We start from the raw sequence: 17874 nt of genomic DNA on the forward strand, positions 1-17874 counted from the left end.
GAAAATCTAGCACAACTCGGATAGCGGAAGAGAGGTCATGAAAGCCAACCATCGCCTTCCTACCATGCAGCCATTATTAATGTGAATCAAGAAGGATTTTTAGCCTTATTTAAGTTGCAGTAGCCACGATTAGTCTAACCACCTTCAACAAATATATCAATGCTATCTTGAAAGCCCCGATATCCATCGGATTCTTACATCCTCATACAGCTGGGGGCACAGAATAAGTAGGCATAAGCATACGAGCTTGGCTACCCTTTTAGCACCTTTTTCAAGGCCCAAGTGTCCTTTTTTGACCCCTTTAGCGCCTTTTTAGGCCCAAAGTGCCTTTTTAGGCCCAAGCACCTTTTTCAAGGCCAATCAATTGCCTTTTTAGGCCCAAGCGCCTTTTTCAAGGCCCATCAATTGCCTTTTTAGCCCCAAGCGCCTTTTTCAAGGCCCATCAAGTGCCTTTTTAGGCTCAAGCGCCTTTTTCTGGGCCCTATTTCATCTTTCTCAAGGCCCTAGGCGTCCTTTTTGGATCAAAGTGCCTTTTTCAAGACCTTATTTTGCCTTTTTCATTGCCCTAGGCATCCCTTTTGGATCAAAGCATCTTCTTCAAGACCTTATTTTGCCTTTTTCATGGCCCTAGGCATCCTTTTTGGATCAAAGTGTCTTCTTCAAGACCTTATTTTGCCTTTTTCAAGGCCCAAGGTGTCCCTTTTAGGCCCCCAAAACATCTTTTTTGGGTCAAAATACCTTTTCAAGGGCCTATTGTCTTTCTCGAGGCCCAAGTGTCCTTTTGGGCCCCCAAAATGCCTTTTTATAGACCTTGAGACTGTTCGTCTTGGTGCACACTTAGAGAAACATCCCAATGTTGTCCTTGTAATCATCTATAAGGCCTATTAGTACACATAGAATTACGCTTTACACACTACAGCTCTTCAAATGTTATGCAAATTTGTAGACATTTAGTTCCTCGCATACAAGTAAAGGTTTCCCCTACTCTACGGATTGTATTATTCACATTTTTACGAAAATTACCTTTACAATAGTCTTCAAAAATTCCAAAAACATTCACATATTCTTCAAAAATTCCAAAAACATTCACATATTCTTCAAAAATTCCAAAAACATCCATATATTCATAAAAAAGCTTACAAAACATTTAAAACATTTTTCAATAAAATCACAAGAACATCCACCTACGGTATGAGATCGCCACAATCCACTTGAAAAAATACTTCCTACCACACGATACACAAAGTCACAACATTAGTTCAATGCTCATTAATGTCCTCCTTATGGAGGTGGAGCATTTGGGTTTCCAGTTGGGTGTATTCCTATTTGTGTAGTCCCAAATGATGAAGCCCCTGGCGTCAGTCTTGCACCTTCCCAGATTGTATCCATCGGAATTGGGATATGGCCACATCTCAACAAAGTATTCATCTGAGTAATAAACATCCTATCTAAGAAGGATATTCCTCTCCTATGCTCTGGAGGGACTACCTGATGGTACAATCCCATGTAGTACGCTGCCTCTCATGCCACCTTCTCTGATTTCTCCCTCACTTCATTCATGTCTGCTCGCAATTTTGCTACCCCAGCTACTGTCATTGCCTATTGAGAAATGTCTCATTCTGCCTTATATGTATTCGCAGTCATCTTCCATGATTCCCTCTCATGTTTTACTTCATGCATCTGGCTCATGAAGTGGGTGATCCTTGCGTTGGTAGCATTTAATTGATCCTGTGATCGATATGCTATGGCATTAGTCTTTGCCATAGTTTCTCTGAATGCTTCCACCTGAGCTTGTAGCAACACCATCTCATTGTGAATTCATTCCACCGCCGCCTGCTCTACTATCAGAGATGTCTCTGTGATTTTTGCTCGCACTCGTTCTACTGACAGCACTGCTTCTGCTCGCTTTGCTTCCTCTTGTGCTCCATCTTCTCGAGCTATTTCAATCAAACCTTGGAAGAACTCAACATCTTTCTCTATGTTATCAGCCTGCTTCATCTCTGTCACCAGTGCTTTCTTTAGCTCCACTTCCATCACCTTTGCTGCATCATGAACTAGTGGCAAACCCATGCTAGGTTGTGCTTCCCTAAATGGACGAAAGGCAGACCTTAGAGCACCACTTGTGTTCTCCTCGAGGATGTTGCTCATAACCCCTAAGATGTTTTTTGCCCACCTCCATGATGATGCAACATGCTTTAGCACTTGTCCTTGCTCCATATCTTGGGAAGGCTCCTCCATCGGCATTTGTTCCTCTACTTGGCTATCTGTGAAACCAATATGCACATCTGTAGTCTCATTAAGTCTCTCCAGGCTTGGTGATCTTGTTTCCTCTTCTAGTTTCTCTTGCTCCACAAGTTGCGTCGCACTCTCTACTAACAATTGAAGCAAGGTAGGGTCCTCTGCGTTGTCCTCTGTTGGACCATGGACTGGTAGCTCCACTTGGCTTGCTCTAGCCACTTCTGGGTTGGATCTACCAATTCTTTGATAAGACAATGCTCCTCTTGGTTCTGACCGCTTGTGCTTTTCTCTTCTCTATCCCCTTCGCCCCATTCCATCCACCAAGCTATCACTTCCCTCATCAATCCATCCCCCCTTTCCAGTATCTACCATCTCTGGTTCTTGTTGCACTTTATCTTGAGCACTGGCCATGACTATAATAATTCACAAACTTTTTTTTACTTCACTCCAATTTCTCAAGACTACTACTAATCTTTCAGACTTGTGAATTGGTTCACTCAATGTAGTTGCTCATTCATAGAAAAACTTCCACATACATTTTTTGCCTCTACATGTCATTTCACTCATCTTGTCGTTACAAAGTGTCAAGTCAAAGTAATAATGGGAGTAGGTGAAGTTGTCTATTAATTTTTCAATATTAACTTGGGTAGTTGTGGACAGGTATCTCACATATCCTTTGTTATTATACTTTTCGCTCGCTTTGTCCATTGGATATTGAACTTTTCATGATATGACATGATTTTTTGATTTCCACTATCCTTTAATGGTCCAAACTGAATCCACTTTTGCTTTATTCAACAGGATAAGAACAAATTGCATGTTGTTAATACTATCACACACTGTTTTGCAATAAACAAAGACTATGTGATGTTTTCTTTTCTTTAGTTCCATGTCTCTTGCCACTCAATGATGTTCAAAACTAGAGGAGGAAAGACTGTGGGATATGATCTTTTATTTGTTTTTTTCTTGATAGTTTAGTTCCAATGATCTAACGAATCCATATAAAAGGGTTGTCTACTATAAGAGCCTCTATCTCATGTTGGATGGTTGTGTATACCTCGACTCATTTTGTATGGATGCTTTAGTGAGGTTGGTTCTTCTCCTTGCTTGTTGGAGTGAACTCTTCATGCTATAGTAAATACTGATACTCGTCCTGTTAAGTGAATGTATGGGTCACTGCGAGTATCCTTCGCAAACTTCTGTCTCAGGTTAAAAACACAAGGGTCGTTGCAGATAGAAAACTTCCTGATTACTTAGCATAAGATGGATCTCTCGCGTGTCTGGTGTGCTTGTCTGCAAGAAACATTCTGGTCATCCTAGCTTTTATGCTTTTATGCTTATGTTCCCTTGCTAAATTAAAAGGAATAGGTGTTATGTTCATTATGGCTTCTTGTTCCTTAATGCTTACACCTCATTCAGACATCTGGATAAGGTCATATTCATATCTTCATAGCTCATGCTAGTGATGATTGTATGGTCTTATAAAAGCTCGATGATGAAATTAGAGTCTAAATGTTTTGTACGCCTTGCTAGTAAACCAATTTGCATATTCATTTTCATAGTCTTGCATTCCTTCATATGGGGAGAGATCTCTCTTTATCTTTTTTTTTTTCAGACATCTTAGCTAACTGCTTTCATCTCATCTTTTACTTTCTTCTTGATCATGTATTTTCACTCTCTTGATCTTTCACTTCGCCTCTTTGATATTCTGTCATCAAAAGGGTTAACCCTAAAATCACATCTATCTACCCTTTTGTATCTCTTATTATTTTTGACCCTAGCTAATTTTTCCATTCTAGATACATTGTCGGGATTGAAATCAAAATTTGAGTTTATGTTTCAGGTCAAAATCACATGTTCACATTCTACCTTCTTCTCTGCAATTAGTTGACTGTTGGACGTCTAGTCCTTGAATCTTCGTTGGGGCATCTTCATTCCTCCATGAATTCACCATTACCATGCTTCATGTCTACTTCAATTCACAACTTTCACCTCTACATCATTCTTTTTGATTGATTTGACCTCTTTTTCATATTTCATCATTCATGGTCAACTCTTGTTCACTTGGGGCATTCCATCACTTCTTTATGGTCAACCTTTGGTTCTAATCACCTATCTGTCATTATGGACTTTGCTATATCTTGGTTTGCTCATATCTTGCTAGTTTCTACACTTCCTCTCTACCATTTCCATTTTGATCCCGAGGGGGCAGACATAATCTATCATTACTATGCTTGACAATATTTTCTCTTTTAGGGGCATATGCTTGACCATCTCCATTTGCTCTTGATCTATCTACTAGTGTTCTAGACTATTGCTATCAGTTTGGTCACTCAATGCTTGCTACATCCATTGCTATTATAGTCTCTTTATTCTTTGACTGCATGTGTTCCCATATCGATCACACATTAGTTAGAGAATGGCTTCATTCTTTGAAGTTAGAGCTATCATGGCTTCTTCATTTGATGTGTTCCCATATCGATCACATATTAGATGAATAATTTTAAACTTTTTCTATCTATGACCACATGTGTTCCCACATCGATCACACATTAGTCAAAGAGGGGCAAATGTAATCACCTGAAAATAGTTACCTAGACCATAAACCCCCTTCTAGCATTTATTGCTAATGTTATCAAGTGTTTGATCACAAGAATAAAGTAAAATAAATTTATTTGATTTTAACCTATAATTTGACCATCATATTCTAAAAACATATTTGATTAAAAGAATTTGCTCCCTTTTATTTCAAATATAATTCTCAAAAATCCATCCACACATTTCTTATTTCATAAATAGAAGAAATGCATTTTTGTCTACAAATGAGCCCCCTATTTTGACAAAATATTTTGTCTAGACATGAAGGTGTAATTTTCCATGTGTAGAGCCTTCTATTTTGATAAAATATTTTGTTTACACATAAAAGTGTAATTTTCCATGTGTAGAGCCTTCTATTTTGAAAAAATATTTTGTCTACACATGAAAGTGTAATTTTTCATGTGTTGAGAAGCCTCCCATTTTGACAAAACAAAAACATTTTCTACAAAAATGCATAATTTTCTATGAGTGGAGCTTTTTATTTTGACTAAGGACATTTCAATGTCAAAAATTAGGCAAGGATTATTCTCCACCCTTGATTAACCATTTATTGTCTTTTGATCTCAACCATCCAATTTTCTTTAAAAGAGGGCTCTCTCCTCATATGAGGACACACTCTTGAATATTGTTATGTTGCAAGTTTTCTAACAGGTTTCTTGGAGCTTTGTGGAGAACTTCATTTTCTTGTCTTCGTTCCTTCATACCATAGCATTTTAGCTTAGATTCATATTTGCATGCTAGTCTAGTTTCCATTTTGCAATAATTCTATCTCACATAACTTAATAGTTGGTTTGTAATACTCTCATCCATGCTTAGAGTAGTTGCACTTTGCATTCTCATCTTAGCTTAGTTTTCATCTTACATTGCATCATTGAGGCATATTTGGCGGACATTTGCACTCTTGCATCTCGTCTCTAAAAGAACCTCCCATTGCATGGTTTACTAGCAAGAAGCACATTTCTAAGACTCAGCTGAGAGCTTGCATATTCAAATCCTAACTTCTTGCACTCCATGGATAGGGAGCTCTAAGCCGACATCTAAGCATTCCAATTTCATGGAATACCTTGGATAGAAGGGTTTAGAGTGTTACACAAAATATAGTGTACAGTATTCAGATCTGAAAAGTATTTGGTGCAACAGAGACATAGTGAGTAAGTACAATGACTATATTTGGTAGAGAGTGCTAGCTGATAGTTGATCAAATTTCTATTATTCTTAAAGGAATAATACAAAGGTCACTTGGATAGTGAGTTTGGTGGCCTTGCCCCTTAAGTTGTTTGGACAGTGGGTCCTTCTACCTTCTACAACTCTTAAAAGGCTTCACACAACTCCTAGGAGGGTATGCATCTCCTCATAGTGATTCAAAGTCTCCTAACAAGGATTGATATGTGCTAAAAGTATTTAACTGGCACCTAGAAAAGTTTGTCCTCTTACAAGGAACTTATATATTAGCACATCATTTTTTGGGTACCATCCCTATCGAGGTTTTCCCTATGATCAAGGGTTTCCCTATTTAACATATCTGATGTTATTGTTTATTGTTATCTTCTTATGATGTTAATGTTGATCACATGTTTGAGAGTTACTAATAAAAGTTGCATTGATCATATAATTGATTCATTGCCCCTCTTAGTTATCTTGGTGGATTTTACTTTCTAATAGAGATATGTCGCTATGGGTTGTAGGACCTTTAGGAACATATGTTGTCATTGAATGGGTCGAAAGGGGTCAAAGGGTACCCTATTGCTCCTTTTGACTAATTTGATCATATTATATATGTCCCTAGGGGTCCTAGGACCCCTAAGAATATATTTTGTCATCAAATGGGTTGAAAGGGGTCATATGTTACCCTATGAACCCTTTCGACCCATTTGAACATATGAGATATGTACCTAGTGGTCTGAAAACCTCTAAGAACATATGAACATATCATCACATGGGTTGAAAGGGGTCATAGGGTACCCTATGACTCCTTTTAACTCATTTGAACATATAAGATATGCTCCTAGTAGTCCTAGGACCGTTAGAAACATATGTTATCATTGAATGGGTTGAAAGGGGTCATATAAAACCTTATGACTCGTTTCTACCCATTCGAACAAATGACATATGTTCCTAGGGGTCTTAGGACCGCTAGGAACGTATGTTGTCAACAAATATGGGTTGGATATTAAAAATATAGTATATTAAATATGTAATATGTTGTGATATGGAGCCTAATCAGACTCAAAGGTTTATTCAACATAGTTTTCTCCCCATATTATTTCTACAGGGGTTTGGGTGCAATGCCCCCAAGACGAGGTCAAGGGGGTCTTGGGACAATGCCCCAAGTGCACTCCTTGTCGCAGTATAGGGTGGGGTCAAGGGGCAACGCCCCCACAGGGGTTTATATTGTAAAAGGTATCGGCTACTATTTTTTCTATTATTCTAGCCCTAATTTTGTAAGAGGAAAAATCTTGTCTAAAAAGGGTTAGGGTTAGGGATTTCATGATGAATGGTGATATTGTAGCTTCTTGCGGCAGTATTGAGTTGTAAGGGAGTATGGGTTGTAATTAGGTTATAATCATTGGATAATAATAATATCGGACTTGTTGTTGGTGGACGTAACCCAAGGATTGGGTGAACCACGTTAAATCTTTGTGTCTTGTGTTCTCTTTTATGCAATCTATTATTTTTTGGTATTGGTTATATTTGCATGTAACTGTTATTTCTGTCTGAGGTTAATCCTAACATAACATATAATTATCTAAATTATACTATAATATACTATAATATAATATATACTATATAAAATTACTATATACTATATACTATAATATAATATATATTATTTAATATATATAATAATATAATATATGCTATATATCATAATACTATAATACTATAATATATACTATATAGTATAATATATATACTATACACTATAAATATATATGATATAATTAGATATATAATATATAGGTACTTATTAAATATGTAACTAGAACCCTATATTCAATTGTAGAAACAACAAAAATCATTTGTACAACAATATATTAGGTATCTGATATATCGAGTATCCAATATAATGGGTATCCGATTAGGATTTGGTAATTACCAAACCTAGATGGTCAACTCAAAAAATGTGATTTTTCCCCAACTTCCAGACTTTAAGGAGGTATTTGATGACTTTTAATCTAACCAAATTCGCTAAAATGAAAAGAGTTTCTTGGGGATGTTATCAGCTTTCCAACGATATAATTTCTCTCAAAATATGAGTTTGATAAGTAAATTTATTACTTATTTTAAAATGAAGATGTCTATAAAGTGTTGATTTACATACTAATTGAAAAATGACTATAACTTTCAAATTGTAAAATATTTTTGAAATCCAAAAGATGTGTCGCATTATATGCTTTGTTAGAATTCTTTAGAATAACTGAGAGGGGGGGGGGGGGTGTGAATCAGTTATCCAAGGTCCAAATGCCCTAATAATACTTTTTCACTACTTTTAATGAATCTATACACTTTTCATCCATCCAAACTTAGTTCAACCATATTAGCAAGTTATAGTAAATCAACATGCAGTAATAAAACATGCAAGATTAACACATGACACAATGATTTACGTGGAAACCCAATTTGGAAAAAATCACCAATAACATGCTACTTGATTCTCACTCTTCTAAAGTGATGCCCTGTTAAAGGCTTACAACACACTGTTAAATGTGACCTTGTTAGAGGATTTCACCAAACTGTTAGGAATGGGCCTGATCAAAGGACTTTAGAACATTCACTTGGAATGTCACCCTGTTAAAGGATTTACCTCATGGCTATCAAACCAAACTAAGTCCATAGGATTTAAACTAACTGTTAAAATTGCTAGAGAGTAACAATAATGGAATGTTGACCTGATACAACTTACACCATACTTTGCATATTTTAGATCACTCTTCAGTTCTATCCTTTTGCTTGGCTTTAATCACTTCAACTCTGACAGCTTGTCTTCCTCTCAAGCTTCGTCTCCTTCAGTCTTCTTACTCATCATGCCAATGCAATCATATCTGGGGTCTTCTTATCGAAACAAAGTAACTGTGCTCTCTTTCTCCTTAGCACCTCCTTCAGCACTTCATGCTTTTATGCTCGACCAACTTCTCCTCTTTTTCCTTCATGACCTTATGACTTCTTAAATAGAAATCTGGTTTGCCTTTGTCGCTCGATTCTCCCTTTCCAACTTTAGGGTTTCAAATAGATTAGGTAGGATACAATGTATCTACCCTATATCTTGCTCTTATCTAGAAACTTCGTCTAGACTCTAGTTGTAATCTCCAAATATGTTCTACATGGTGTTCTGTGCCACCAGCTCATCATTCTTATCTTCCATTTAATTCACAGATTTCTAGATAACGACCTTGTCGGCTTGGATCTGGCGAATCTTCGATTTTTAAAATAATGCAGCAACTCAGCATTATTGATTTACTTATGCTCGACATCTCTGTGTTACTCAACACTATTGGTTTTCTGATGCTCGGCATCTGTTTTTGCTCGGCACTTGATTTTACTCGGCACCTAAAGTTCACTCGGCATCTAAAGTTCACTCGGCATCTGAAGTTTACTCGGCATTTGAAGTTTACTTGGCACTTGAAGTTCACTCGGCATCTGAAGTTTACTCGTCATCTGAGGTTTACTTGCTCGGCTTTAACTAGGAATCTGTTCGACACCTACTAGCTTGCTCGGCTCCCTCTCTCTAATGAACTTTAGTTAGGCTTTACAAATGTCTTAGCTAAAATCTTACATCTTTGATATGTTTCAATGTGCCTATTCTCTGTGTCTGTCATCAATACACTTTTTCATCAATGGCTTAGCTGATCCTTCTACTTCATTTCAACATCATAACTTCAACCTTTCTCTAGGAGTTCTAGTTACAGCTTATTGATTACCTCTTCCTTGTCAATCAACCACTTGATAGTATTTGGATCACTAAAGCAATTGTCATTCCTGCAAGTAGCAAGTTTGACATCAATGACAAAACAATTATTGAGAACATTCTTTACCAATTCCATATGATCATTCCAAGATTTTCCTCATGATCTTTTCAATCATTTCCAACATGCTTGTCCTATTACAATTAAAAACTAAAAAAATAAATTTGATAATATTTTGAATTAGTTAAGGCACAATCATATAGTGTCTTTTTTTCAAAAAATATTGTAGCAGAAAATTCATAATTATTTTTTTTTGGAATAAAAAACCCTAAAATATGTGCAACCCCAAAAATAATACTGGCAAAACGTCAAATTCGCCAAAATATGAAAATTTGCCACTATATTATACCCTGCTCCTTATATCTAGAATCTTATAAAAAAATTATTATTATTTGGTTTTGATTAAGGTCGTCAGACATACACCTACTTATTTTTTTCATGAAATTTTTGTACTACTACATTAAAATATGATTGTTTGACTGGCTAGATTAAATTATTTTTAGATAAGACCTAGTAGTTTAGAAACTACATCCAATTTCCCACAAATTATATTTTTTACAACTTTTTAATATAAACTTCAAAACTAGTTCAAAATTGCACATCAAGTTAACTGAACCTAAATTGTTGATTTTACCCTACTACTTAAAGGTATAGTTTGGTCCACCATGATCCTGCACATATCCACCTAGGAAAATGGGCGAGCAACACTAACAAAAAATATTGATTTGTTTTCTTTAAGTTTTGGTATATTTGTCTCTCAGTAGCACTCATGTTAAAAAATTATAATCTCTTATTCACTTTGACAAATCTATCTTTAAGTTCTTGATCACCAAGTCAACTAATCATCATATATAACTAAAGCAATTGAAAGTAAAATATGGTAGTAGACTAAAAACATGTGTAAATGATACATGTCTAATAATGGATATAAGTCAAAATGATACATGGAAAATACAAGGGGTTATAACTAAATCCCTCTGTGATCAAGACCTATTTGCAACACGATCAGTGCCAAATTAATATCCTTCAAGTTGATGAATTTCCTCATGATCATCATGTTCATAATTGTCAGTTCATTACTATCTTCATTGAAATATCATCCTCTTCCCTATGATCTGGATCAAAACTAAAATATTCTTGATCTATATCTTGAGAATAACCTTCTTCTTGTGGAACTCCCGAGTTATTTTGTTGTATAGTTATTGTTTATCTCAAGAAATAAAATATTTGTGTTAGATATCTAATATTTGAACATATAAATGACACCATATTAATCTTAGTAATCTTGGCATTCCAACAACTTCCAAAGAAGAACCTTAGAAAAAGCTCATTTAACATTGTATCACTCTTACCACTACTAATAAAATAAAAAGAGATAAGTTATATTTTTAGGATCCTTATTGCCTCTTTCTCATAATTTACAATAAGGCCTAATAGATTACTAATAGGTTCTTAATTTTAGAAAGGTTCCTGCTCACAACATATATCCAACTTTGAAAACTTTTCTATTAGATGGAATAGGTTGGGGAAAATATCATGGTTTTTTATCAACTAAACTATTGTTTTCCCCATAAATGTGTCTTATTGAGAACTTGAAGAAAGGATTTGTTCAATTTGGTGGTGTGTTGGGTTTCAACTCATTTGATTAAATCAAGTATGTAAAATGTAGAGAAATTCCAATTGAATAATATGGCCAAAGGTTTTTTTTTGTGAAAATAGTAGTCCCTATGAATCTTTTCATGAAACTTTGTGCCCCGTTACAATTTAATTTGACTATAAATTGGTTTTGGCTGGCTAATTGTTGTTTAGAGAGGTGCAAGTATAGTGAAATAAAGTAGAGGAAATTGAGTGGACAAATTTAAAGAATTTAAGTTGATACCAATACACAAGTCTTAGCTTGTAAATTCCCACAATATGAAGTGATAATTGGGGTTTATATAAAAAAAACATAATTCGTCAAATATTCAATTTTTTTGCATAATGAAAGCCTTAAAGACATATTTTGGAATTGTCCTAGGTATGACATATGTAAAAATTGGAATGTTATATTTAATCTTTTTCCTAATATCTTTGGTCATTCTTTAAGTTGGTAAAAACATGTCAATCTAGGTGTATTTCAATGTTTCCAAATCAATCTTTTCAGCAAGAGACATAAGTCCTCAAGTTTTACTCTGACACCTTGTTTCAAATTTTCTCTTTTTGCTCTCAACTACAAGGTGCTACAAGGCAAAATAACCACATTAGTTAATATTTGAATTACATCAAGCTTGAAGCTCTCCAACATTTTAAAAAAAATAGAATTACATGTTCAACACAACTTGAAAATGTGTTCAAATTTATCCTTCAAATGTAAACTATTAATGTTTACCATTTATAGCTATAGCATCATATTTCAATTATCAGAGTTCGTTTGTGTTTGTATAATCTATAGATGTAATTTTTTGTTGTATGTGGCCTCTTGTGTGACTACAAATTATTGCATCTTTTTTTTGGGTGGGTTTGAACTTTTGTATTTGAAATTTGTCACCAATTCATACTATGCTACAACTATTATTTTCTTTTGGTTGTCCTTTACGTGTCCTCCTTTATTATATTTTATTCTTTAAGTTGATTCAATAAAATAACAAAAGGTAGGGTATGGGTCAAGGGTAGAGGCGCATTTTAAGAATACCTTTATTAAACCCATATAATACACTTTATCCTCAACACTTTGAGGACCCTATATTCGCATGTCAAAGTCAACTATAATACAATTTGACAAGTTAAACTAATTAAAATAATAAAAATTAAATGACAAGATAAAGGAAATCATTTAAACACCATCATATATGTTAGAGATGAAAAACAATCTAACCTTAATTCAACACATTGATAATTAGAAATGGTATTTAAAAAAAATCCATATTACTTCAATGGCCATTTTTTCAATCAATACAACACACTTTAGGGGAGAGGGATCAATAGCCATGTCGGTTAACTTTGTCAATATGTAGCCAATGCATGGAATGTCATAAGATATCTATTTTTTCAAAAGTTCAAAATGGACACTTAACTACTTATAACTAAGACCTTTAAAGGTGTGTCTTATAATATGTTTCGATAAAACAGCATATCTTAAGTGCCCAAAAAATAGTTTTATAGGACAAATTATTATTATGATATACTCCAATGGATATACATCAGTACCCTAATATTTGTACGCATAATAGTAGTATTTGTTCACTAAGATTATAATACTTCTTTAAATGATTATCTTATTTTATTAAATGAATATAAACTTTTTTGAAATAACAATCTTAACTTGGATATCTACCATATCATATTCAAAAACAAAGAATTGTTTATTTCACTTGTTAATGAATTTAATTATGTATTTTTAATACTACATTTATGACTTCTAACATGTCCAAATATTGATTTAATTTGACCAACATAAAGATATTTTTTATTTACATATAGATTATTTATTTAGTAACAATTCATCCTATAAATATATGGTAAAACTAATTAATGTAATAGCCAATAATTGTACAATTATTTGAAACCCTCTCTCGTAACCAACATTCTAGATGTAAATTTGATTACATGAGAAATTGACAATAACTATAACATAGTCATAGTATCTATATTAAACATTTAACATTTGACTAGTTTCAATTGAGAGAGTAATGTTAATATTAGGACAACTCTTCGACGGTGAGCGGTCCAAGTAAACCATTTACGGGGAAAGGGCATTGGCTTGTTTTCTTCCTTGAAATTTGTATGCATTGCGTAATTTGTACAGGGTTTTGCAATTCTATTTGAGGATCTGAAAAGATAAAAGAAGCCATTAAATATTTTTAGTAATTTGAAGTCGGTATTAATTTTTAGAAAAATACTCAACATCTTAAAATAGACAACGAAGAATAGTTTGTTAATAATTAGACGATTTCATCTTATTTTTAAATAGACATTTGAAACTTGAGTGTACTATGTCATATTCTCTAAACAAAGGAATGCAAGTGCACCGTACTAGATTTTACTCCTAATTAAAATTAATTTCGTTTTAAACTTACTATTTTAGATTTGTAAGATTTTGGATGTAAGGTTTGGTCACATATTCTAGATAAGATATGCAAAGCATTAAGAAGGGAGTGTCAACCTTGTATTTTATCGAGTGCCATGAAGATGTGAAGATATACATCTGTTGTTGTATGAGCCAAATTAGTACTTTACATGAGAGAGAGCTTCTTTTGTGAATAATCCTTAGCTTGTGAGGCAACATCAAATTCTCTTCTATTAGATTTTTCAAGAAAGATATAACTCTAGATACTTCTTCTTTAAAAAATGGAATTTTTAAACTACTTATTCTAAAAATCACTAATTAAATAAAATTTGCATACCATGATTGAGGCTAGTGGATTAGTAGAGGTTCTCATTGAACCAAAAACAAAAATGAAATCACAACATTAATATGGTTTCCCACAATTGATATGATTAAAAATTACATTGCATTAAAAATCAATTGTCATTTTTTAGTAAAATTAACTTTAAAAAAATTAAAGGACCGCTGCAATTGGTATCTATCACATTCATAAACAAAGGCATGTTTTGGACGTAACAGAAATCAAGACACAACATGATCCTCAACACTGGTGTGTGAGGGTCCGCATTTGTTCATTGTTTTTAACATTATACTTTATTATTATATCCAATATTCTTATATTTTCTCCTTTGACTTTAGTACCAAAACTAGCTTCAGCTTTCGAATTTTGATTGGTCTTTTGGAGCTCCGAGCTCCAAATTTGGACGCCTCTTGCCACAAAAACTTTGTATTTGACGACTTTCTCCACGTGTCCGCTTTGTTTTCCGTGCAAGTAAACTCATTGGTTGCCTACTCTCTAGAAGCTGACTAATCTGGAAAGCGTCAATTAAATCAAACCATTGGAGAGCTGTTTTACCCGAAATTTTATCTTTTGGAAATAACTGGATCTAACATATCTATTTGTATATTTGAGTTTTTTTTAATAATGATTATACATTTAAATCAGAAGTCATATATAAGTGAACCAGTTATTCATTTGGTCATCTATCAAAATCATTTCTAAATAGAACTTAATCTAACTGAAGAAAGTATTTTATTTTGGAAAAAAATTCAAATATGTCAGTATAGTATATATAGATGTCAGTATCTCCTTTTTTATACATGAAGTAATATACATCTAAACAGCTACAAAATAATCTTATTATATTCATCTAGGTGTCAAATGCATTAATGAAAATTAATTTTTAATTGAATAGATAAAAGTATATCTCTTCTTTATAAAGAAGCATATGCACTTAATTTTTAAGGGCGGTTTCCTATTCTGGACGGGTTAAACATCACACACTAAACTTCATTTCAACGGGTTAAACATCACACACTAAACTTCATTCCAACAGTACAAATGTTAAATAGTCAAAGTTGACTTAATTTTTTCTTAGTGTGTGACACATCACACACTTAGACTATAAGGGTTAAATAGTCAAAATTGACTTACTTTTCCTAATCTTATTGACTTACTTTTCGTAATCTTAATTTTATCTTTAGTATGTCATGTTTAAAGATGAGGAACATCTAATTGTATTACGAAAATTGAAATCTTAATATAATATAATCATTAAATGTCCATTGTTTTATCACAAATGACATTCAACCAAATAGAAAACAACAATATGTAGACATATATTTATTTTAAATTTAAATGGTAATGAAAAATGATATAATTGAAAAAGAATACCTTTTAACCCTTATAATTGAATTCAACTGATTAAACTGCAAATCGTCGGTGAGGGAAACAAAAATTAATTCAATTAAACAGTGAGTCTTCGGTGAAAGAAACAAAATTGACTAAACGTCTTGATGGCCATTATCTTTCAACAAAAACCTGCCTACAAAAATAAACAATTGGCCCTCTCATAACCACTACCAGCTATTTATATTCCACCTCAGAGTCCGCTCCTAAGCATTTATACAAAGCTTTCTTTTTCTATATAATTCCCCGTAGTTTGCGGTTTGAATTGCTTTTACTTGAATGGGTACCTTCGTAGGCCATGTTTTACCAGGCTTAGGGTTTCTGTTTATCGGTCTCTGGCATCTCTTCAACACATTCACAAACTATGCCCAATCTCCTGGAGAATTCCATACCAGGCCCTGGTTTCCCGTTAAATTTAGAGGCAGAGTAGTGAAGCATTTGGAGCTGCTTGCTATTTTAGCGGGGGCAAGTCTCTCCATTTCTGCGGAGCTTTTCATCGGGCCAGAACGACACCATCCTCTGTCCGATGACTGGACCATTCCTCCCGAGCACCTCAACAACTTCGAGCACTCTTCTATTTCCTTGTTTTTCCTCATCTATGCCGCCGTGGCAATCTACGTGGACAGGCACGACATCCACGTGCCACACGGGCTTCTCCACGTCGTTGCCGCGCTGGCGTTCAGCCAGGAGCTGTTGCTGTTTCATCTGCACTCGGCTGATCACATGGGGGCTGAGGGGCAATACCACTGGCTGCTGCAGCTCATTGTTCTTGTCAGCCTCTCTTCCACTATTTTAGAGGTTCCTTTTCCAAAGAGCTTTTTGGTGGCCACGGTGAGATCAATGTCTATTTTATTTCAGGGAATATGGTTTGTACACATGGGATTCGTGCTGTGGACTCCTATGTTTGTTCCAAAAGGGTGTAAAATGAATCCAGAGCACGGTCACATGGTGGTGAGGTGCGGTGACCCGGGGGCTAACACGAGGGCTAAAGCTCTGGCGAATCTGCAGTTCAATTGGTACTTGGCCTCTTTAATCATCTTCACTGTAATAGCGTATGTCAAAATGATGCAGCACTATGGCCGATCAGATAAAACAGCTTCTTATATTTCAGTAGAAGGTAACAGCACTAGCGATGAAAAAGATGTAGAGATGGGGAACGCCGCTAAAAATAACAGGCGCGGACAGAGGTGGTCAATGGATGAATCCCTGTACACTTCAATGGATATGGAGAGTATGCAGCCTCTAAATCTAGAAAGATGAAAGTTATGCGTTTCTTCTGACGCTTTATATTTTCTCTTTTCATGTGTCTATATCTACAAACATGTTTGTCTTGAGAATTTCTCCAAATTTGGGGATGGGTTATCTGTAAAGGAATCTGGCTATCTGCTGCAACTACAAATAGGATGGTGTGGCATTTCATATTAAAGTAATGTATGTTTTATTGTTATTAACGTGAAAAAAAGGGAAAAAATTCAAACTGGAACGACAAAAGATTGGTCTAACCAATTCTGTCTATATGGGTTTCTTATTCAAAAAAATCTGTATATGTCTAAAAAGGATAATTTATGATACCGGCAACCTATCGCAAATAATAGTTAGGCTTGGAACCTGTTCTTTATTGAAATCTTAGATTTATATTTTTGAATAAAAAATATGTTTCAAGTTAAAAAATCTATAATTGCAATGGGGAAGAGGGAAGAGCATCTCGTAGTGGAGCAGGTCCTATAATTGCGGTTGTGTTGGGCAATTTTTTTTCCAAATTTAAAGTGGTTTTTATTTGAAATCGTTTATTATAATTAAATAAATGTATAATAATTATATTATTATAAATGTATTCATTCAATTTATTGCCTTTTTTTAAGATAATAACAACGTATAATTATTTTACCATGTATAAATATTTTATATTATTTTATGTAAAGAATAAAATTATGCTTGTCTAAAATAATGGGTTGAAAAAGTCATTTGAAAAATCATGCAATTATTTTTGTGTGTTAAAAATGTTAGACTTTTATAAATAAGCTTTCAATTGCTAATTCCATTATCTTTAATTTCTTCTTTAACACATAATATAGTGTAGGATTCAAAGAGATTGAAGGTGGGTAAGATGGTTGGGATCAACCATAAGTAGTTTGAATTCATTTGGATAACGTTTAAAAGTATGTGATTGGAACTCATCTTGAATCTTATGATTGTATGCATAACATTGTGTTAATATAAATGAGTGACTCTTATTAGAGGCTAAAGTTAGTAATACTGTAGCAATCATAAATTAGACAGTTTTCCAATGATCCAAACTC

General features: G+C 34.2%; 1 protein-coding gene across 1 annotated transcript; it reads left to right on the forward strand.

Moving 5' to 3' along the window:
- Positions 1–15743: 15743 nt before the first annotated feature.
- On the forward strand, positions 15744–17065 carry LOC149554637 (uncharacterized). The gene has a single exon (XM_089833491.1). The coding sequence runs from the start codon at positions 15854–15856 to the stop codon at positions 16832–16834; it is 981 nt and encodes a 326-aa protein (XP_089689617.1). The 5' UTR covers positions 15744–15853; the 3' UTR covers positions 16835–17065.
- The last annotated feature ends 809 nt before the right edge of the window (positions 17066–17874 follow it).

This window comes from Cupressus sempervirens, chromosome 5 (assembly GCF_028749045.1).
Source record: "Cupressus sempervirens isolate cs-2001-9-10 chromosome 5, ASM2874904v1, whole genome shotgun sequence".
NCBI lineage: Eukaryota > Viridiplantae > Streptophyta > Pinopsida > Cupressales > Cupressaceae > Cupressus > Cupressus sempervirens.